This window comes from Prionailurus bengalensis, chromosome A1 (genome assembly GCF_016509475.1).
Source record: "Prionailurus bengalensis isolate Pbe53 chromosome A1, Fcat_Pben_1.1_paternal_pri, whole genome shotgun sequence".
Taxonomy (NCBI): domain Eukaryota; kingdom Metazoa; phylum Chordata; class Mammalia; order Carnivora; family Felidae; genus Prionailurus; species Prionailurus bengalensis.
Window position 1 is genome coordinate 82,998,937 of NC_057343.1, and position 20,450 is coordinate 83,019,386.

Sequence of the window (20,450 nt, forward strand, 5' to 3'; positions counted from 1 at the left end):
TTTGAGGCTTTGTCGGGAGAGGCACCAGGACAGGCTGGCCCCACCAGCAGGCTCTGTGCGGAGTGCCGAGCGGGAACAAGGATCTCCACTGGCAGAGAAATCAGTGCTTCCTAGGGCCGCAAGAGCCTCTTGGATCCACAGCCCCACGCTCTGCCCGACCCCGTGGCGCTCGCCCTATGGGTTCACACAGGCCTGTGGAACGCCGTGGGGCTCCTCCTCTCCAGAAACACCCATAGCGGCTCAGACCCCCAACTGCAGTCTGTCTCCCCACCTGCCTCCAGGCTCCACTTGGGACTCCCCCTGCCCCTCGCCACCCACACGGCTCCAGGACAAAACCAGGACCACTGTGGCCTCCCTGTCTGCTTCCCTTACTTGGGATCAGAGAGCTGAACTGCCGACTGCCCGCCATCCAGAATGTTCCACCCGTACGGTGTCCGGCTCTTTAGTTGACTGTGGTGGGGGAGGGTCCAGTTCGCAGCAGGAGTCTTGCTCCCACGGAGGGGCATGACTTTCACCGTCTCCCGTGCGACATCTCAGGGCTCGTTTCTCTTTGGTGCTGGGAAGCCAGAAACCAACCTGCTTCTCATTCCTTCCTACGTTGAGCGATCTGAGCTGCTCCTCTCAGGAATGCTTTAGCCTCTAACACTTAATAGAGTATTTCTTTCTGGGTGAGAATTTTCATTTCCTTCGTTTCTCCTTCATAGTGCTTGTGCGCCCGGAGCGTGTGCCACGCCTGTCCTGGCCAGGGCACTTTTGTACACAGTTCTTCTTTCTTCCCACCGCGTTTCTCGGGGAGCCCGTTGGGTGGGCTGAGCCTCAGAGACTGCCCTGTTACTCCGATCAGCTGTACCTGGTCTTTCAGCTCTCTCTTTTACCTGCTTTATGGACCATTCCAGGGTTCCCTCTCAGATTACTGACTTGGTCTCTGGTTTCCCTCCTCCCTTCACTGACTGATCATTCCAGAAACATTTATTTGCCCGTCGAGTCATCACACATCAAATATTTGCTGAGCTCTTCTCCACTCAGGCCCATCTCCCCAAATGGGCGAGCAGCTGTGAGGAAGTCAGAGGTTCACATCTGAAGCTTGGGTATGCTCAGCCAGCTCGGCAGCAAATACAAGACGATAAACACGTGACATGCAACTGTCACGTGTGGTCATGCAAGGGAAGAAATAAACTGGAGACAAGGGCAGAGAAGTACAAGTTGGGGTCAACCTCTCAGGTGGTTGGAGGTCTCGGAGAGCAGGTGGCCTTGGGTCACGGTAAGAAGGACCAGGATCACCTGTCAGAGGCCGGGAGGCCCCCAGGGAGCAGCACTGTGAGATGCTGGGGAGGCAGCTTGCTCAGGATGTGTGTAGGGAGACCCGAGCTCTCTCCCCGAGCAAACGACTCATTTAATGCAAACACGTTTTTATTACATTCACTTGTTATCAAGAAGGTTTACATGGCAAGTATGCCTGAGTTTGCAGCCTCAGAGATAATGGGTTTTCACGGCCATGGACTAGACGGCATCGCTAAGCATCACACTGAAAGCAAGTTTTCTCACATCTACATCCTAGGGAAGTGCCACCAGATGTGGGCAGCGGCCACCCTAGGGCAGTGAACGTTGCTGTCTTTCCTTCTCCAAGAGACCAGTCTGAGAAACACTCTATTCTCTAACTCAAAACGAGGGTTGGATGCTGACTGCAGTCACACAAAGACACCTCAGAGGAAAGAATCAACACCCTCCCATCCCGCATGCCGCAAGTGGGAACCACAATAAGGACGCCAGCCTCCCTGTGCTCGCCTGCAGACAGCTTCCTGTGGCTACAGCCCCGCACACAAGCTGGCAGGGGGCTCTCGCAGACCACCCGAGGCACACGAAGCCGAGGTTCATTTTACTTCACACACAGTGTGTGTCTCCAGGCCCATTCTCTTTGAAACAACTTCAACAAATGCTTCAGAAAGTTCTAGATAAATAACGGAAAGGGGTGAAATATTTACTACCTTGCGTATTCTCAGGTCCTGGAAAAGACACTGTGAAACATACAGTGACCCAAACAGTCAACTGAGCCGGAATCTAACACACCCCAAGTACAATATTTTGTGTGTATTTTAACATTTATAGGATTTTATCTTCAAACTGACCATTAACGCATGGTTATGCCTCTTAGCTGGAGTGACAGCCTGCAGCTTCAAACTCATTTCAATTTCTCCCTTCCCTCCATGTGGACACATGCTGGGGCCTCCGCTGCCCGCCCACAAGGAGGAAATGCTGAACTGGGCAGTGTGCAGGCACGAGAGAGCTGGAGACACGCTGGCCATGCAGTGACAAGGTGTCACCGGGCCACCAGCCTGCCACCTGCTCAGCCTTCTGCCCTCACACTTCAGCTTGAAAGGCTTCCTGCCTCCAGAAAGAGCCACATATCAATAGCCTGTTGGCTACTTTTTTCTTTTTGTAATTTCCTAATAACAGAAAGCAAGATCTCTGCTAGATTTGAGGTACTGTTGGAATTCCCCACTGGGGCGCACCTCGGGGTGGGGCTGCCTGTGGCCTGTGCCCGCTCCCCTGGCCATCAGCCCTGCAGTCTGGCCACATGAGCAGGGCCCTGGCCGGTCAGCACACGCTGCTGCCAGCAGGACTCTCGTCAGCTTGGGAGGCGCTGGAGCATGAAGGCGGGAAAGTGTGGAACCCTTGCTTTCAGACAAAGCAGGTGACCACGGGACAGCAAGAGAAAGAATGCTCTGCAGGGACAAGAGAGGGAGGGCTGTGGAAAGGGGCGAGCAGAGGTCTCGTGCAGTGCCAGCAGAGCCGAGTGCTAGTGCACACGTGTCTTCTCTCCCGCTCATCTTCTGGCACACACGGCCGCTGCACATTGCCCACACGCACCCCTGTTCTAAAGGAAGCCGTGCATTGTCCACAGAAATGTCCACGAGCAATCGCCCCCGATGCACAATATCATGTCCACTGGCCCTGGCGTAGACCTCAGCGGTTTCATGGATACTTGCAGATCACACACATCGACTACTTAATTCACTGCACAAATGGCTTCAGAACCCTGCCTCCGTGCTCAACAGGCCGGCTCACACCTGCCAGCTTTTCCAACACTTGTTTCCAGTGCAGTGACATGCCAATGCCCTCACATGTTGACATGCAGCCATAACGCAGACCCCGGGAGGCCGGGAACAGCCCTCAGCCTGCAGCAGGGGTTCATGAAATATTTTGGAGTGAGTGATAAAAAGGTACATTAATCTTTGTTGGGGATGAAAATAAAGCATGAGATGAGGCCCTAGAGTCCAAGCCTGAGATCATGCACAGGCATCTGTGTGACATGGGGATTGGCAGATGCCGCATCCACATACAGACGAGAACGTGAAAGTGGTGGCTCACCAAACCACGTGGGCCTCGTCAGGCGTCCAGGCCAGCAGACTTGGACATACAAGTGAACAGGACAAAAAAGAGGGATTGCAATCAGGAAAAGCCACATGTGGAAGGAACAGGGAGGTTTCCGTGAGCAAGTCCAGCAGGTGTTCCGTCCACACGACCACACGAAGCCTGGGTACTGACGGCACCACCCAGGCAGGTCAGGGAGAGGCGATGGGAAAGCCCACAGATAACACCCACTACCAGCAGGACGCAGGACAGGTGAGGGCCATGAGCCTCCAGCCTCCCAAAGCCTCCAGGGTGTACACGGGTAATGGACACCCTCAGGAAACCACTGCAAGCACTCACGGGACAACCTGTGGTTTTGGAGGGAAGACAGCCTCACCTTGGTCTTCAGCCTGGCAGGGAGGGTGCTCCCAGCAGAGAAGGGTACTCCCGGCTGGCAGGGAAGGGTGCTCCCAGTGGGGAGGGGTGCTCCCAGCTCACGGGAAGGGTGCTCTCGGCTGGCGGGGAAGGGTTCTCCCAGTGGGGAAGGGTGCTCTCAGCTAGCAGGGAAGGGTGCTCCCAGCTGGTGGGGAAGGGTGCTCCCGGATTGCGGGGAAGGGTTCTCCCAGTGGGGAAGAGTGCTCTTGGCTGGCGGGGAAGGGTGCTCCTAGCTGGTGGGGAAGAGTGCTCCCGGCTCCAGGGAAGGGTGCTCCTAGCTGGTGGGAAAGGGTGCTCCCAGTGGGGAGGGGTGCTCTCGGCTGGCGGGAAGGATGCTCCCAGCTGGCAGAGAAGGGTGCTTCCGGCTCTCGGGGAAGGTTCTCCCAGTGGAGAACGGTGCTCCCGGCTGGTGGGGAGGGGTGCTCCTGACAGGGAAGGGTGTGCCCAGCAGCAAAGAGGGATACACTGGAAGCAGGGAGAGGGAAGGCCTGGAGAGAGAACTCAATCTGGCCAGAACACCCCCAGGCACCCCTTGAAAGACCACCTAGGCCAGGTGAGAGGTGACGGGAGTGGGGATTGACCTCACAGTGCAGGTCCTGCAGCCTCTGGGTGGGTGGACTGCCGGCCCCAGTAGGAATTACTGGCTGTGGTGTGCTGGGTGGTGGCCCCCAAAGAGATGTGACCTTATTTGGAAAAAGGTCTTTGCAGATGTAATCCAGCTAAGGATCTTGAGATGATGAGACTATCCTGGGTTCAGGGTGGGCCCTAAACTCGATCACTAGTGTCCCTACAGGAGGGAAGCTTCACAGACACAGTGGAGAGGGTCACGTGAAGGGGGAGGAGAGAGGGAAGGGACTGCCTGCAGCCCGGGAAGCTGCGGAAGGGGTTGGGGGAAGGGACCGTCCTCTGGAGTGTCCAGATTGCAGATCTGGCTTCCAGAACTGGGATAGAATAAAGTTCTGTTGAGTTAAGCCACTTAAGATTGTGGTGTTTGGCCTCAGCAGCCCTAGGAAAGTAACACCCCTGCAGACATGTGTCAGGAAGGCTGAGAACACATCCCCATCACGTTTTAGAGAGGAAAGTGGGGATAAGTCACGGTGATGGTGCTGCCAGGCAGGAGGGAGGGCCTGGGGTGATTCTCAGGCAAAGAGAGAAGTGTATTGGAATGAACTGACTTCAACGGCCCATCGTCCCAGCTCTTACTTTCTCCAGAGCCCAGAACACACTGTGAGGTTGGCCCAAGCCCTTCCTAACCTTTGAGATGCCAGGGCACAAGGGGAGAACGCACACAAATAACCACGTGTGCTCCTGCACAGATGCCGGCATAGATGCCATTATTCCAATCTTACACAGGAGGTGATAGCAGAGAAAGTCAGAGTTTGCAAGCTGTTACATGGCCAGGGGAGATTCTGCTGTCTTTGGACACCAGGATTTGGGGTGCTGAGGCTTTTACACTTGATAGAGTGTCCATTGTCTCCTGTTCCATCCCAAATCAGGGCTATTTGTGGAAAGTCCCACGTGCACAGAACACACTTAGCTCTAAGGGAGAAAGTGATAAAATACAAAATGGCTACAATGTCAGAGGAGACCTAGTGGCCATGATGCCCATATTAAAAAAGAAAAAAGGATCACAAATCGATCATCCTAACGTCTACCTTAAGAAATAAGAAAAGCAAAAAACCCACAAAGGCAGAAAGAAGGAAATAGTAAAGACCATAGCAGAGATAATGAAGTAGAAAAATCAGTAAAACCAAAAGCGAGGCCTTTGTAAAGATCCACAAACTTGACAAATCTTTAGCTAGGCTGACTGAGAAAAAGAGAAGACTCATATTACTAAAATTATTAATGAAAGAGGGGACATTTCTAATGACCTTAGAGAAACAAAACCATTTTTAAAAAACATTACAGAGGAGCTAACCAAATGGGAAGGCAGTGTTTCAGGGGCTGGAAGGTTTAGTACTGCTAATTCCCCAAACTGACAGATTCAATACAATCACGATCAAAATGTCAGCTGCTATTTTTGTGGAAATTAACATGGTGACCCTAAAAATCACATGGAAAAAAAGGACCAAGATGGAGACTCACGCTTCTTGACTTCAAAATTGTACCACAAATCGAAAGTTGCCAAGACTGGGTGGTACCAGCATAGGGACAGGCATGCAGGTCAACGGGATAGGTTCTGAACTATTCTATTGAACTAATACGTTCACCCATTCATAGCCCAGTGGTTTTCAACAAAAATGCCAAGATAATTCACGTGGAAAGAATGATGCCAAGACAATTGGATATTCAAAAGCAAAGGAATCAATGCTGGCACCTTTCTAACACCACATACAACAATTACTTCCAAACGTGGTGAGGACCTGAAGCTGAGAGCCCAAACCGTACAAATGTTAGATTGGATTAGGAAATGATTTCTTAGATCTGGACCTAAAACACAGGAAACGACAGATAACTTAGAGTTCATTGAGATTTAAAAGTCTTGTATCACAAAGAACATTACCAAGAAAGTGAAGGCAGACAGCAGAATGACAAAAAATGTTTTCAAGTTATATATTTGACAAAAGCCTAGCATCCAGAATATACGAAAAAATCTTACATCTTAACAATAAAACACTAATAACCCAACGAAAAAATCAGCAAAGGACTTGCACAGACATTTCTTCAGAGAAGAAACAGAGCTGGCCAACAAGGACGAGAAAGGATGGTCAGTGTCATTTAGGGAAACGTAAGTCAACGCCGCTTCACACCCATCAGGAGCCTGCAAAAACAAACATGGAGAATCACGTGGGTTGGCAGGCATGAGGGGGGACCGGAGCAGTCGCACACAGCTGGCCGTGTACATGCGGCGACCACTGTGACAAAACAGTCGGGCATTTCTTCAAAGAGTTAAGCAGAATTAAGATATAATGCACTGATTCTACTCCTAGGTTACGTACCCAAGATAAATGAGAACAAGTCTGTACAAACGCTTATACAAGAATGTTCCCAGCAGTATTCACAATCGCCTCAAAGTGAGAACAACCCAAATGTCTACGAATGGACGATGATAAGAAAATGCGGTGTACCCACACAGTGAACATTACTCAGCCCTAACATAATTGAAGCCCTGATGCCTGCTACTGCGTGAGTGAAACTTGCCGACACCATGCTCAGTGAGAGAAGACAGTCCCAGAGAACCACACGTTATGTGACTCCGTTTATGTGAGACATCCAGGATAAGCAAATCCATAGGCAGGAAGCAGGTCAGTGGTTGCCAAGGGCTGGAGAGTATGGGTTACAGCTGCCCCTGGGGACGGGATTTCTTTCTTGTGGTGATGAGATGTGCTGGAACTAGACAGTGGTTAGTGGTGACGGTTGCACAACCGAGTGTGCATTTTACAATGCTGAATTTTATGGTATGTAAAGGATATTTCTTAGTGAAAGAAAAATCTACAGTGCAAGGCAAAGTGAAGAAAGAAAAGTCACTGGTCCCTCAAACACCTCTGACTCATGTGATTGGAGAATATGTGCCCCTGTGGGACTCTGTGGCACCCCCAGCCTCTTTCTCCCTCATTGCACCCCTATGGGGGACCCTTGTGCCCTGGAACTCTGAACAAAGTGTACTAGCATGTGGCAGTATGTGCCGATGGGTGTGCTGCTTTTACATATACGTATAGGGTGTATATGCGCCAGCATGTAGACGAGTGTGTGTGCTCGTGTGTACTAGCAGGTGTACCAGTGTACGTGCTAGTGTGCGCTAATGAGCATGCTAGCGTGCACCAGTGTATCCTAACATGTGTACTAGTGTGTGTTCGTGTGTGCTAGCAATGGCAGCGTGTGCTAGCATGTGTGCCGGTGTGGGAAGTCGTATAGGCTGGCATGTACCAGATGTGTAGTAGATGCGCTGCTGCACTAGTATATGTAGAGTATACACTAGTACATCTATCAGTGTGTACTCACGTGTGCTAGCGTGTATGCTAGTGTGCGTACTAGTGTACGCTAGGAAGAAGCGGTAGGATCCCACCACAAAGATGCAGGAACCAGGCAAACCCCTGGTGCTCTAACCAAGGAGACTTCCAGAAGGCAGTGTCTGGGGAGCTCCCGCGGTTGGTTGGCAGGGACAACATGGATGGCAGGAACTCTGGGGGTGGGTGGGGACCGGTGGGGATGGCAGGGTGGGTAGTTATGAAGTATCGCTCGGTCTCCTGCTCTGGGCACCACACCTGTCATCTGATCAAGCCCACTCCCCCCACCTCTCCCTGGACAGGACCACGGCTCTGCGCCCTCCCCAGAGAAACAGCTTACTTCCACCCTCCCTCACCTGGACATGAGGCTGGACGGGATGGCTGTCAGAACAGGAATCCTGGCCCATGTCTCCTATGTTCACCCTCCTGACTCAGTGCTCTGTCCAGCCTGGTCCATTCTGTCTCCCAACCTCTAAAGCGCACTTCTTATCCTACGTAAGGCTCTTTCTGAACAGCCTTAAGTTGTTTTGGAACATGGTGAGATAAGCCTACCAATAAACAAGGAAACAGGCAACTCTCTCTCCCTGCTACAGGGTCTGAGAGCACAGCAACCACTTCAAGAACAGGAGCACAGAAGCAGCGAAGGACAAAGCTCACGGTGTCCTCCCCATGTCCCACACCAAGTCCTGTGCACGTCCTACACACATTCCCATGCGTGCCCCCTGCAGCCAGAATTGACCAGATGACTGTGGGAAGCAGGCCAGGGCCCCCCAGGGTGGCAGACGATGTGGGATCCTCCTCGAGCCCCCACCCCGGGCCCTATGCAGGGTCACAGGGAGCACAATCCTAAAGTAGAACTTGCCCGATCTCACTGAAGCCCTTTTTGCCAGAGATGGTTAAGAAATGAATTCAGGAAACTGTCTTCTCCTAAGATGAAGCACGTGGGAACGTCTGGTCTCTCTCCTGGTTTCTGTGAACCTTCACTCTTCACTTCCTCTTCTGAGACTCCCTCCCCACCGCCCTTCACTCAGGACATACCCGAACATGCCAGCCACAGACAGATGGGCCAGATGGCACTCTGACACCCTCCCACGGGACCCCCAACTACTGCAGGTGTCGTCGGTAAAAACAAATGTGGGGCCCATGGGGCAGGCAGTGAGAGAACATGGTCTTGGCCAGGGTGTGTGTGCCCCGAGGTCTCACTGGGGTAACAGGGCAAGGACTCTGCACACAATGCGAGCTTGTGCATGTGTCCGGGCATCTCCCAAGAGTCCTCGGCCCTCTCCTCTATGGGATCCGTGACCCTAAATGTCAAGAGCCTCACCCGCTTAGACACGTGCACAGACGTTCACACTCACCAAGCGTTGCAGGGTAGATGTAGCCCTGGATTCGGAGTACAAGGTCTGAGTTCAGGCCTTAGCTCTGCCGACAGGCCTCGGACACACCTCTGCACTATTTCCTCACCTGTATCGCCCTGGGTGAGACAGCACCCTCTTTGCCTAAATGTCCCCCTGAGTAAGTATGGCTATTGACAAAAGCCAAATTCATTACCTCTAGCATTTGCTTTACTGAGGATTTTAAGAACAATGTGCCAGAACCTCTAAAAACACTGTCTTTGTGGGGAATCACCGACTTTGGGATTTCTGACTCATTTGTTTGAAAAACAAGGACCCGTCCTGGGTGAGAGTTACTACTTCGCGAAGACCAGGTGTCCATGTCTTACCGCGTGGCCAGCTTGTGGCAGACGACGCCCGTGTCGGTGATGACCTCACTCAGCCTCAGCTCCAGGTGGACCTTGCCCTGAAAGGCATAAGGACAGAGGGTCACGAGGCGCTGGCCACGCGTAGGGGAGAGCTCCCCAGAGTCTCTGCTCATAAACGTGAAGCTGTATCTGACCGCATGCAGCATCCACAGCGCTGCCCCCACCCCACTCAGATCCCAGGGCTCCAGATGAGGCACAGCTACCCCCGAGTTAAAGGGTCCAGCCCAACAGGCACATTGCACTCCCAGCTTTAAGGACAGCAGACCGCTGTTTCAGAAGAAAGAAGTAAAAAGGCACAAGGAACAGGTGCCAGAGAAAGCAGCCTCCCCAACATGTTTGCTTGCTTTTATCTGCGTCCCTTCATACGACAGGTGCTTGCGTCAGACACCTGCCCCGTCGCCTCAGTACATGTGTATGTGTGTCTATGTGTGTGTGGCCTGGACACCAGGTCTCAGTCCTGTGCCCCAGGCAGGAAGTTAATGCCCATGGATGCTTCTGAAAGACAGGGGAGCAGAGGTGGCTGGAATTTTGAGAGCAAGACCAGTGCTGTGTTTCTGCCTGCATCTACGTCTCTGCCAATGTCGGCCCAGCTGGAGGACCCAACCAGGTTACCATCAGGGGTCAGGGGTCAGGGGTCAGGAGAGGGAAGAGGAGAGGGGACTGCGAAGAAGAGAGGAGGCTGTTCCTAAGAAACATGCAACAGTAGCAGGTGTGACACACTGACATATTTCTAGGAGTACACACAACGTTAAAATTAACGCTCTTTTTAATTAGAAAAGGAGGCTGAGCTGGATAATCTCCAAGGTCCCTTCTGACTGAAACTTCTAGACTCTGCAACTTGGGGAGGGCCCTCTGAAGGCTGCCTTGTGCTAGAAGAATCCAGGGCCCCAGACTGACAGACGGATGGACTGGAGGAAAGCATGGGCAGGACTGCTCAGCAGCGCCCCCAGTGGCCCCCTGGGTTCTCCTGCAGCTGCGGAGACACCTGCACAGGGCCCTGCTTGCCCAGCGGCGTGGAGGCCAGCCTCCCGGGTCCTCTGGCTCACCCACAACACTGACACGGGAGACCTGACGTGCCCCTGATGTGCCCCAGGCGCTGCCCTTTCTGGCCCTTCCCTCACCTGCAGGACAAATGGTCTCAGGAAGGAGAAGTGATGGATGATGGGTCCAGAGCAGCATCACACCTGCGTGACCCTGGGCAACATCCGGTGTCCAGGGCACTGACCCCGTATCTGCAGAGGCGCTGACGGGCTCCAGCCACGCACATAACTCCAGGAATACCTCCTGAGCACCGCGCTTCCCAAGGGGTCAATGGGCCCTTCCCAAACCCTGGGAGCTTCTGGCCCAGAGAGCCCCTCCCATGACAAGTGTGCACACAGCAGGCTCCAGGACGCACACCACCCCATCCACCCAGCCTGGGAGGGGTGGGCCTCGGTGCGGCCGGCTCTGCAGGTGTGGCAAACACACGCCCACGCTGCCAGCAGTGACCCTGGCGGGCCGCATCCTGCAGCTCCCTTGCGCGGAGCCAGGTCAGGCTCCGGGCTCCCCGCCGGCACCCTGAGGCAGGTGCTGCCATCTACCAAGGTGAGGGTGCTAGGCGCAGGCCGCCCACTCCCCCTCGTCGCCCATGCCCCTTCTCGCGCACGTCCCCCTCCCCCGCACGCCACCCCTATCCCCTCGTCGCGCACCTCATCCACGCCCCCTCGCCCCCCCCTCTCGTCGCCCACGCCCCCCTCGCCACCCTTCAAACCCGACCACTCAGCAAATGCTCCACCTGAGGGAGCAGAGGAAGGACGTACCCCTAACAGGCTGCTCCCGGTTGACGACCGCAACCTGCATTCCCAGCCGCGAAACCTTAAAGTCGCCACGCCGTTCGGGGATCACATCACTACTTCTGAGAGGCTTCTGGCAAGTGGGGACGTGTCCGGGCTGAGACAACCCCACCAACGACGACCCACAGCCCCATTTCCGGTTTGTCCCAGAAGAGGACCCGCACATCCACACAGCGGGCCCCGCTGCTCCGCTGCTGAGCTTCCTCTCCAGGGGGTGCACCTCCGCACCGAGGGGGGCAGACGCTGAGAGGAACACCTCCCCAGCGAGGGGGCAGATTTTGAGGGGAGCACCTCCCCAGCAAGGGGGCAGATGCTGAGGGGAGCGCCTTCCCACTGAGAGGGTAGACGCTGTTGGCTAATGCATGCTGCCACCATATTCGGGAGACTAGGGAGAGGACGGGTCGAAGTTACACAAAACAGTACAAACTCAGAACATCACTGAAAGGACTCCTCCCCCCTCCTCCCAAAGTTCACGCAATAAATCTGCAGTTCAGAAGTTCACATCCGAAGCCAGACACAGGTTAAGGGCGTGCCCCGTGCCCTGTGGGTGACACACCACCGCCCTCACAAACAACCCGGCCACAAACACCTACACGCAGGGGCACGGGGGCGCCACACCCTCCACCCCCCCGGACAGACAGGAAGTGTGGGTTCTCCAGCTCGCCTCTGCACAGCATTTGACACCCACTAAACGCCACCCCGCCCTCGAAGAATCTGACCCTGGGCTTGTTTTGATCTCAGCAGAGGCTCCCCCCTTAGAGGCCTAGTCACAGGCCCCACGTGCTGAGCCGAGGGCAGGAGGTGGGGCCCAGCTGCGCAGGCCCCCTGAGGACTCCGCCCAAGGGCCCTGCATCCGTGAGGAGAAAAGCCTTGGAGCAACACGTTACAAAATGCTGACTGCATAGCTTTTCCCATTTTTATTCAACGTGAACGGTGATAGTAAGAAGTTTAAAAAGCAACTGGGAGATGAACACCCGGACCTGCGGCCCAGCCGCTGCCCATAAACACCCTGTCTGGCTGCAGAGAGGGACCTATCCACATCAGGACCCACTAGCGCGCCCAGTCCTGGGCCATAAATCACACAATGTCTGCTCTTGGATCGGAACTTGAAATACAAATCACTATCATAAAGACAGCTTAAAAATCCCCAAATACTTGAAGATTGAACAGCATACTTCCAAATAACAGACCAAAGAAAAAGTCTCAAGAGCAACTGAGAGATATTTGATTTTATTTCTTTTCATAAGTGAAAATGAAAATAAAACTTATCACAATGTGTGGGATACAGTGAAAGCAGTGCTTGCTGGGAAATTTATAGCAGTGACCGCACACATTCGAGACAAAAGATCTAACCTCAATAATCTAAGGAAACTGGAAAGAGAAGAGCAAGAGCAGAAATCAACAAAACTGAAAACAGAAAATCAATAGAAAAAATCAACAAAACCAAAAGCTGTTTTTGTTTGTTTTTTAACGATCAATAAAACTGATTAAACCTCTAGCTAGGCTAAGAAAATAGAAGACACAAATTACTAATAACAGAATGAAAGAGGGGCCATCACTGGTGCTGCTGCGAAGCCATCCTGTGGGTTCTGAACCGGCGGCTCCGGGGGCACCTTTGTCACACCAGTGGAACTCAGGACAAAGAATGACCCTCTGTGAACGGAGGATAAGAATCTCTCGTATTGTTACACTCTAGCTCCTGGAGGCATCTAATGCGCCACAAGGATACTAATAATAGAGGCCTAGTGGGGCAAGGACACGGGAGTCCCTTCTACTTTCTGGTCAGTTTTCTGCGAACATAAAATTGAAAAAGTTTATCACCTAAGAAAGAAAATCACAGTGGTTCCCACACATTTTTCTCAGGAAAGCATCAGATCCCTGGCCTGGAGAGAAGGCCTCGACCACGGGCTGCGATGACAGCAGCAGACTGCACCCTCCCGGTCAAGCCCCGGTCCGCACACCTGGAGGCCGGGCCTGGGGTCAGCGCACAGGAGGGCCCCTGGTCACCAAGCACTCGGACCTTGGTGGCGCTGAGAGCAGGCGAGACTCCCGTGAACACAGAAGCCAAGGACCAGTCAGAAACGGCACGTGGAGGCCAGTCCTTGCCTCCCTCGCTTCCCCAAACCCACAGGAAGATTCAGAGCTGGGCCCTCAATGCAGACAGCTGCTGGCTCTTGGCAAGTCCTTCAAGCAGGGTTGTCTGACACAGAGGATAGACGAAATTCCTGGGGTTTCCAGCCACGCTAAAGGTGCTGGAAGACGGCCAGGGTTTGCTGTCAGAGTTTTCTGGATGCACACTTCAACGGCAAGTCTGCTGAGACCACAGAGCACGTGGCAGAGCTCAGTGGCAGCTGGGTGTCCTTGGAGGAGCTGGGGAAGGGTCCCTGTGCCCGCTCAGGTGATGGGTGGGGACCGACTCCCTCCCCTTGCAATACGGAGAAGCACCCGTCCCTGCCAACCGCGTGGTTCTGATCCTCTCACCCAGGGTCAGGGAAAGAACAGAGCAACTAATTCTTGTGAATAAAGTGATTTTCCAGAGACTTTAACAAACATCAGTTCCAGAAGGAATCAAGAAATTTTTAATTGCCTTTTCCCCCATTACTTTGATTCCTTGATCTCTTGTTGGCCCCAGTTTTCTGGCACTTTCTTTCTGACGCATGCCTTTACATATGAATTGCAGAACCGATGGATTCAAGAAACCATATACCATCCTCTGCCCTTCTAAAAATCGTGAATGAGACATTTCAGGATGAAACAGCTGTAGGCAAAAGATTGTGCTGCACTTTTTTCAAATTTAATTTTTTTTTTCAACGTTTATTTTTATTTTTGGGACAGAGAGAGACAGAGCATGAACGGGGGAGGGGCAGAGAGAGAGGGAGACACAGAATCGGAAACAGGCTCCAGGCTCTGAGCCATCAGCCCAGAGCCTGACGCGGGGCTCGAACTCACGGACCGCGAGATCGTGACCTGACTGAAGTCGGACACTTAACCGACTGCGCCACCCAGGTGCCCCGATTGTGCTGCACTTTTACAGGCCAGTTTGAATGTAGGAACCACTGCTCCCTCCGCAGTTATGACCACTTCCTAGGCAGGTACTCTGAGATCGAAGTACCCTAAATAAAACCCTCAGCACAGGGCCTGGACCTTGGCGGGCACTCAATACACACAGTCCTTCCTCTGTCTCCCCAGTACCAGCAATACCCATTTGCTGCTCGTAACGCTGATCCCTAGGAAGGTGGCCCAGCTACAGGCACACCCCATCTGGAGGGTGTAAGGGTCGGGCTCAGGAGGACAAGGTCCTGGTCCACAGGCACATGAAAGGCACCAGTTATGAAACAGTCTGGATGCTCCACACAGCACAGTACAATCAACACACACACTGCATTTATAAGGTTTGTGGTGACGGAGTGGTTCTGGACCCTGACTGTGGCGGTGGTTGCACAGACCTCCACACACGATGAAATGCACGGGATACATATGTGATTTGCACGTGCACACACACACTGTACGTGTGCAGACATGTAAAAGCGGTGAGATCTGAGGTCTGTGCACTGCAGAATGTCCGTGTCCCGGCTGTGGCCAGTTACGCAGGATGTTGCCATGAGGAAAACAGCATGAAGGAACACAGGCCTTTCTTCACTTGGTTTTGTCTTTAAGGATAAATAGGAGAGCACACAGTTTGCTAATCATCATTGCCTGTGTTTGCCTGTGTACTATTTTCTGGGACTGTCTATGAATCTGTAAGCATTTCAAAATTAAAAGTTAAGTTTAAAAACAAGGGGAGAAAAAAGAAAAGCTACACTTGACAATGAAGTCAGACTTAAACCAGGGCTGGCCCAGTGTGAAGAACGCAGTGAAGACACATCGTGGCTGGCTGCTGGCGGAGGAGTCCTCATCACCGCCACAGCCTGTTCCACTGCTGAACAAAAGTCATGGGGAAACCGCCAAATCAAAAGGCAGGAATGGCACGTGGCCCTGTAGCCTTCCGTCTGCAGACGGAAGCACCAGGGCGGCCCGTGTGCTCCTGGTGTTAATTAGCTCATTGTCACTGCTACAGCTGCTCTTGGAATCTGGGCACACACGGGGATTCCGCAGTAGCTGTGTGTCTACTGATTTCTGCGGCACGTGTGGGCCCCTTGGCCAGAATTCAGTGTAAGCCACTGAGACAACATCTTTCTTGGGCTCAGCTCCTCAACCCTTCCCTCCCCCTGCCTCTTTCTCCAAGTCTGTGGATTGATCGCAGGGCTACCAGGGGCCCCACACACGGAAACTGGACGCTCTGCCTTCACCCTCACAGCTCAACCAAGGCTGAGGGTCTACAAGGAAGTGTGGGGACAAGCAGCCAGCCAGGCCCCCAAATGCCGGGCCAGGTGCCTATGGGTGATTTGTGCCGGGCAGAGCGGGGTCCTCAGCAGCTACCTACTTTGGGGATTCTGTCCGAGGGACCACCTTGCCGCACATCAGGTCCCGTCCAGTATTCACAGAACCCCATTTTACATATGAGGAAACGAGGCTTGCTGGGGGTCCCGCTGACATATTTCACTGGTGGATAGGGGCACTGGGCTTGGAGCCAGACCTGCCTATGCCAGACCCTGTGCTGGCTCCCATACCCTGGCCAAGCCCTGGCGACTCCCAGGACCACTGACAACAGTGCTCCCGTGTCCTGATGTCGCGGCGGTGCGCTATCCTCCCACTTGTGGATTGCAGACACCAGCGCGGGCTTAGGAGCTCAGCTGGAAGCCACACAAGCAAGGTCGAGGGAGAAGAGAGGCTGTGGGCCACCCTCCCAGCGTGTGGTCCCAGATGCTTGGTGTGGGCATGGGCAGTGCCCCATCACAGTGACGGGAGGGTTGGGAACTGAAACCCCACAGCCTCCCCACGCCGGGGCAGGGGGTCAGTCCCTGATGACACATGGCCGAGAAGAGCCCAGGGGACGCTTCAGACGACAGGAAACTCAGTGACTGGTCACTTCCCTTCTCTCCAAACCCTCCTTTGCTACATGTGGGAGCTGGAAATGCACGCGGGCCCTTCCGGCAACTGGGACCCGCAGTGTGTGGCTGTGCGTTCGCTCCTGCCCCAGCTTTGCTTTTGCTTGCCCATATTTTCTGTTCACCTTCAGTTCTGTGTAATTACTGTCCTTTCCAATTTTATGCTTCACACATGTCAAAGTGCGACAATAACCGAAAGAATGAACACGGTGAACAGGCCTAGGCGCATTGTGGATAAGAGGACACGCTTGCTAACCATCGCTCCCTGTTAGGATCCCAGTCCTGCATCTGTCTCTTCAGCCACCCCGCAGCCCCTCCCACAGGCCCCACCGAGGCCTCACCTGCACTTCAGAGTCTGCATCCACGTGCTGCAGCTGGAACCACGTGTCCCTGTTGTGGTACTTGGGCAGGTCCTCCTTCTGGATGGCCACCTTCCCTACAACACACACGCAGAAGAAAAGCAGTCACACGAGGGGACAAACCCCCGAAACAACAAGCGGGGCTCTCCACCACCACCGCCAGGCTTTGCAGCGGCATCTTCCAGAACAGGTAACTGGGTAAACCAATAACACCATGCTGTCTTCCTTCCAGCGGGTCAGTACATGCCACATTTCCTCCGGAAAGCCTCACATGGGACCTGGCTGGGGCTACCCATTCTGCTCCTTGATTCGAGGTTTTAGGAGAAGAAAAGCCTGCCCATCTGTCTGGTCCCAGGGAGCTCAGAACAGGCTGCCTCAGAATAGGCCGCTCTGAGCTGGAGGCAAGTGAGTGAGCTGGAGGCAGGTGCAGGAAGAAGCCGTCCCTTGGCTCCCTTGGCTGCCCGCCCCCCGCAGCCCAGGAAACATCTGAGGAGCAGGGGCTGCCGTGGACCCTCGCCCAGGAGGTGTTATGGTGAGGAGGTCAGAGGGGTGCCCCCAGGATGGTCCTGCACAAACAGCCCTAACTCCACTAACCCCCATGTGCTCGCCTCCCAGTCTGGCACCCTTGGAGGCCCAAACTCTTTCCCCCTCGTCTGGTCGCTGCTCTGGACACAGACCGTCCAGCCTGCTCTTGGAGCAAGCCGTCACTGAGGTGTCCCCTGCGTGACATATGCCACAGGTGTTAACTCTCTTGTTAAACTCTCTGTGAGTCCAGTGTCACAGGGAGAACCTCGGTGGGCAGAGAGAAAGGTTTCCTCCAACCTGGGACTCCAGACCCCATGAGACTTACCCACTGGGCACAGAGGGGTACTTGGAAGGCAACATACGTGCCAAGAAGCCTGTCCAAGTGCCAGAGGGCTGGGCCCTGGGGACTTGGGACAACTGACTCCCACCATTGCTGCCTTCATCCCTCATGCACCTGTCCATTGGCCATTCATCATTTCGGCATATTTGTGTGGCTCCATATTCCCAAAGAGAAGGTCACAGCACCTTGCACCTCCCAGCCGGAAAACAGCCCTGGGAAAGACCCTGGAATCATGCCACTGGGCTCACTGGCACAGCCAGCACCAGTGTCCCCCCCGCCCCCCGAGAAGCGGATGCAGTGGCAATGCCACTGACCACCTGGACCCCACCGGTTCAGCTCTCACCTGGAGGACCCTGCACAGCCACAGACCGCACGACATATCAAAGCCACTGCTGGCAGTTGACAGGTGGCCACGGAAGGGAGAAGACAGACGGTGAGAGGCAGGTGCAGAGCCAGGGACATGCAGCACACAAAGGCGCCACAGAAATGCAACAGAAGCCCAACTTACAGGCCACGCGGGATCCCCTCCAGCAGCATCGTCATGGGGCAGGATGGCTCCCTCGGGACCCCCACTCCTTCCCCACCTCGGTCCTCCCCGCCCCAGCACCTGGCCCGCTGGGTCTCGGGCCTCCGACCACCCTCCACCACCCCCACACATGGCCACCAGGCAGACTGGCGAGAAAACACCATCCTTCCTCTCTGCAGCTCCTGTAGACCGATCCCTTTTCCTCGCCACGGGAATGTGATTCTGAGTCCATGGAATAAAGCCATGTGAAAACAATTCTTGGAATTGAATTGAGCAATATATTTCATTGAAAAAAAATAAACCTTCAGACTGTGATTAGTGCAGCTGGATGGGAGGGTTACGTGTGAGGTTTGAAATTTTAAGTAACTGCAATGTTTTTATGAGCTTTAGTCGGAACAGGAAGAGCTGCGTCTTTAATGCTTATGTGAACCCTACAGCGTACACATCCAGGCTTACACAGTATACTAATGTGTCCTTTTTAAACGCATTTATTAGAGTTTCTAAGTGCCGTTTGGAGACAATACCTAACCTACAAACTATAATATCTACTTAAATGTGTCCCCATCTATCTGAGTGACAGCAAAAGGTCACTGAGCCACTCTGGGCCTCACTGTCTCACAGTGGTGGTGCTGCCTGCCTTAACACAGTAAAAAGCCCAGGCTTATTTCCTCTCTGGGGTGCTACACCTGTGAGGGTCTGTTCAGAAGACAGCATATGTCAGGTGGCACAAGAGGGCAGGTGACGTGGAGAACCTGGTACAGAGGGTGAGAGGACGTGGGGGAAGGTGGATACAGAAACCTGCAGGAAGATTAAGCTGACTTAATGAGGGACAGACAGATGCTTCCTGAAATGAGCCGGCGGCAGGGATGCTGCTCGTATCACTCCAGTTCACCCCGGCGTCCTAGCTAGCACACGGAGGCAAGAAAAAGAAGCAAGGGCACATACCCTAGAAAGGAAGAAATGTTTGAAGAATCTATAGGAAAAGATAGTAGAACAGGTGTGTTCAGCAAAACCACAGAATGCAAAGTAATACATAAAGATCAATTGTACTTGTGCACGCAAGCAATGAGAACAAAAAGTGAAATAAAGGGGCACCTGGGTGGCTCAGTTGGCTAAGTGTCTGACTCTTGATTTTGGCTCAGGTCATGATCTCAGGGCTATGAGATCGAGCCCCACATGGGGCTCTGCACTAACAATGTGGAGTCTGCTTAATATTCTCTCTCTCCCTCTGCTCCTCCACTCACACACTCGTGCCCTCTTGGTCTCTCTCTCTCTCAAAAAAGAATTGAAATAAAAAAAAAACACAGTACCATTCACAAAATGATGCTTTTATGGCTTGTGCCTCTGGTGTGCTACCTAAGAAATCTTTGTCTACTCCATCAAAACCATAAAATACATAAGGATAAATACACACACACACACACACACACACACACACACATATATGTGTGTGTGTGTGTGCGTGTATATATATGTATATATATACATATACATATATATGTATATATATATATACATATATATATTTATACATATGACGCGTATACTGAAAACCTATCACAAACGCTGATAAGAGAGATTAAGAGAAGACCAAGCATGTGCCCTATTAGAGGGTCCAAAGAGATGCTAAGATGTTAATTCTCCTCCAAATTAATCTACACACCTACACAATCTCAGTGGTGTTGGAAATTGAGAAGTGGATTAAAAAATGTGAGTCACAACTCGAAGGGCCTAGAACAGCAAAACAAGTTTGGAAAAGAATAGTTGACATGCTCACACCGCTGACTTGAGACTGGATTTGAGGCTACAGGCGCCGAGACAGCGGGCACCAGGGCCAGGCAAGGATCACAGACCAACGGACCAGGACAGAGGACCAGAAACAGACCTGTGCATATGAAGTTGGTGGTTTTCAGGAAGGCATCAGGGTAACTCAATGGATAAACCATTGCTGGATGGTCCTTCAGCAAACAAGGGTGCCACAACCCAACATTTACGAGAAAAAAAATGAACTTTGTGCCACGTGTGCAATTCACCTGGAATAGATATAAATGTAGGAGCTAAAACCATAAGCTTTCTACAAAAAAGGAGGAGGACGAGGAGGAAATCTTCACAGCCCTGGAGTAGGCAAAGATTTCTTAGATATGACATCAAAAATATAAACAATTAAAGAAAGAATTTTGACTAACTGGACTTCATCAAAATTAAAAACTTCTGGCCTTCAAGAGACACTGGTAAGAAAATGAACAAAGGGAAGAAAATATTTGTAAAACAAATGATCCAATGAAGCACTTGTATCCAGAATACACAAAAAACTTTAACAACTCTGTAATAAAACAACCCAGTTAAAAGGGCAAAAGATTTGGACAATTCACCAAAGAAGAGATA

At 52.7% G+C, this 20,450-nt stretch overlaps 1 protein-coding gene across 3 annotated transcripts in view; it reads right to left on the minus strand.

Annotated features, from left to right (window-relative positions):
• The window catches only part of RASA3 (RAS p21 protein activator 3), a 121,299-nt gene that overhangs the window by 33,912 nt on the left and 66,937 nt on the right, over positions 1-20,450 (minus strand). For 2 of the 3 annotated variants that reach the window (XM_043583671.1, XM_043583681.1), the window contains exons 4-5: positions 16,657-16,751; positions 9,457-9,533 (exon numbers count right to left, since the gene is read on the minus strand). In XM_043583671.1, the coding sequence (XP_043439606.1) occupies positions 9,457-9,533; positions 16,657-16,751 (172 nt within the window). The remainder of the gene's footprint in view (positions 1-9,456; positions 9,534-16,656; positions 16,752-20,450) is intronic. The other variant, XM_043583688.1, reaches the window with a different exon arrangement.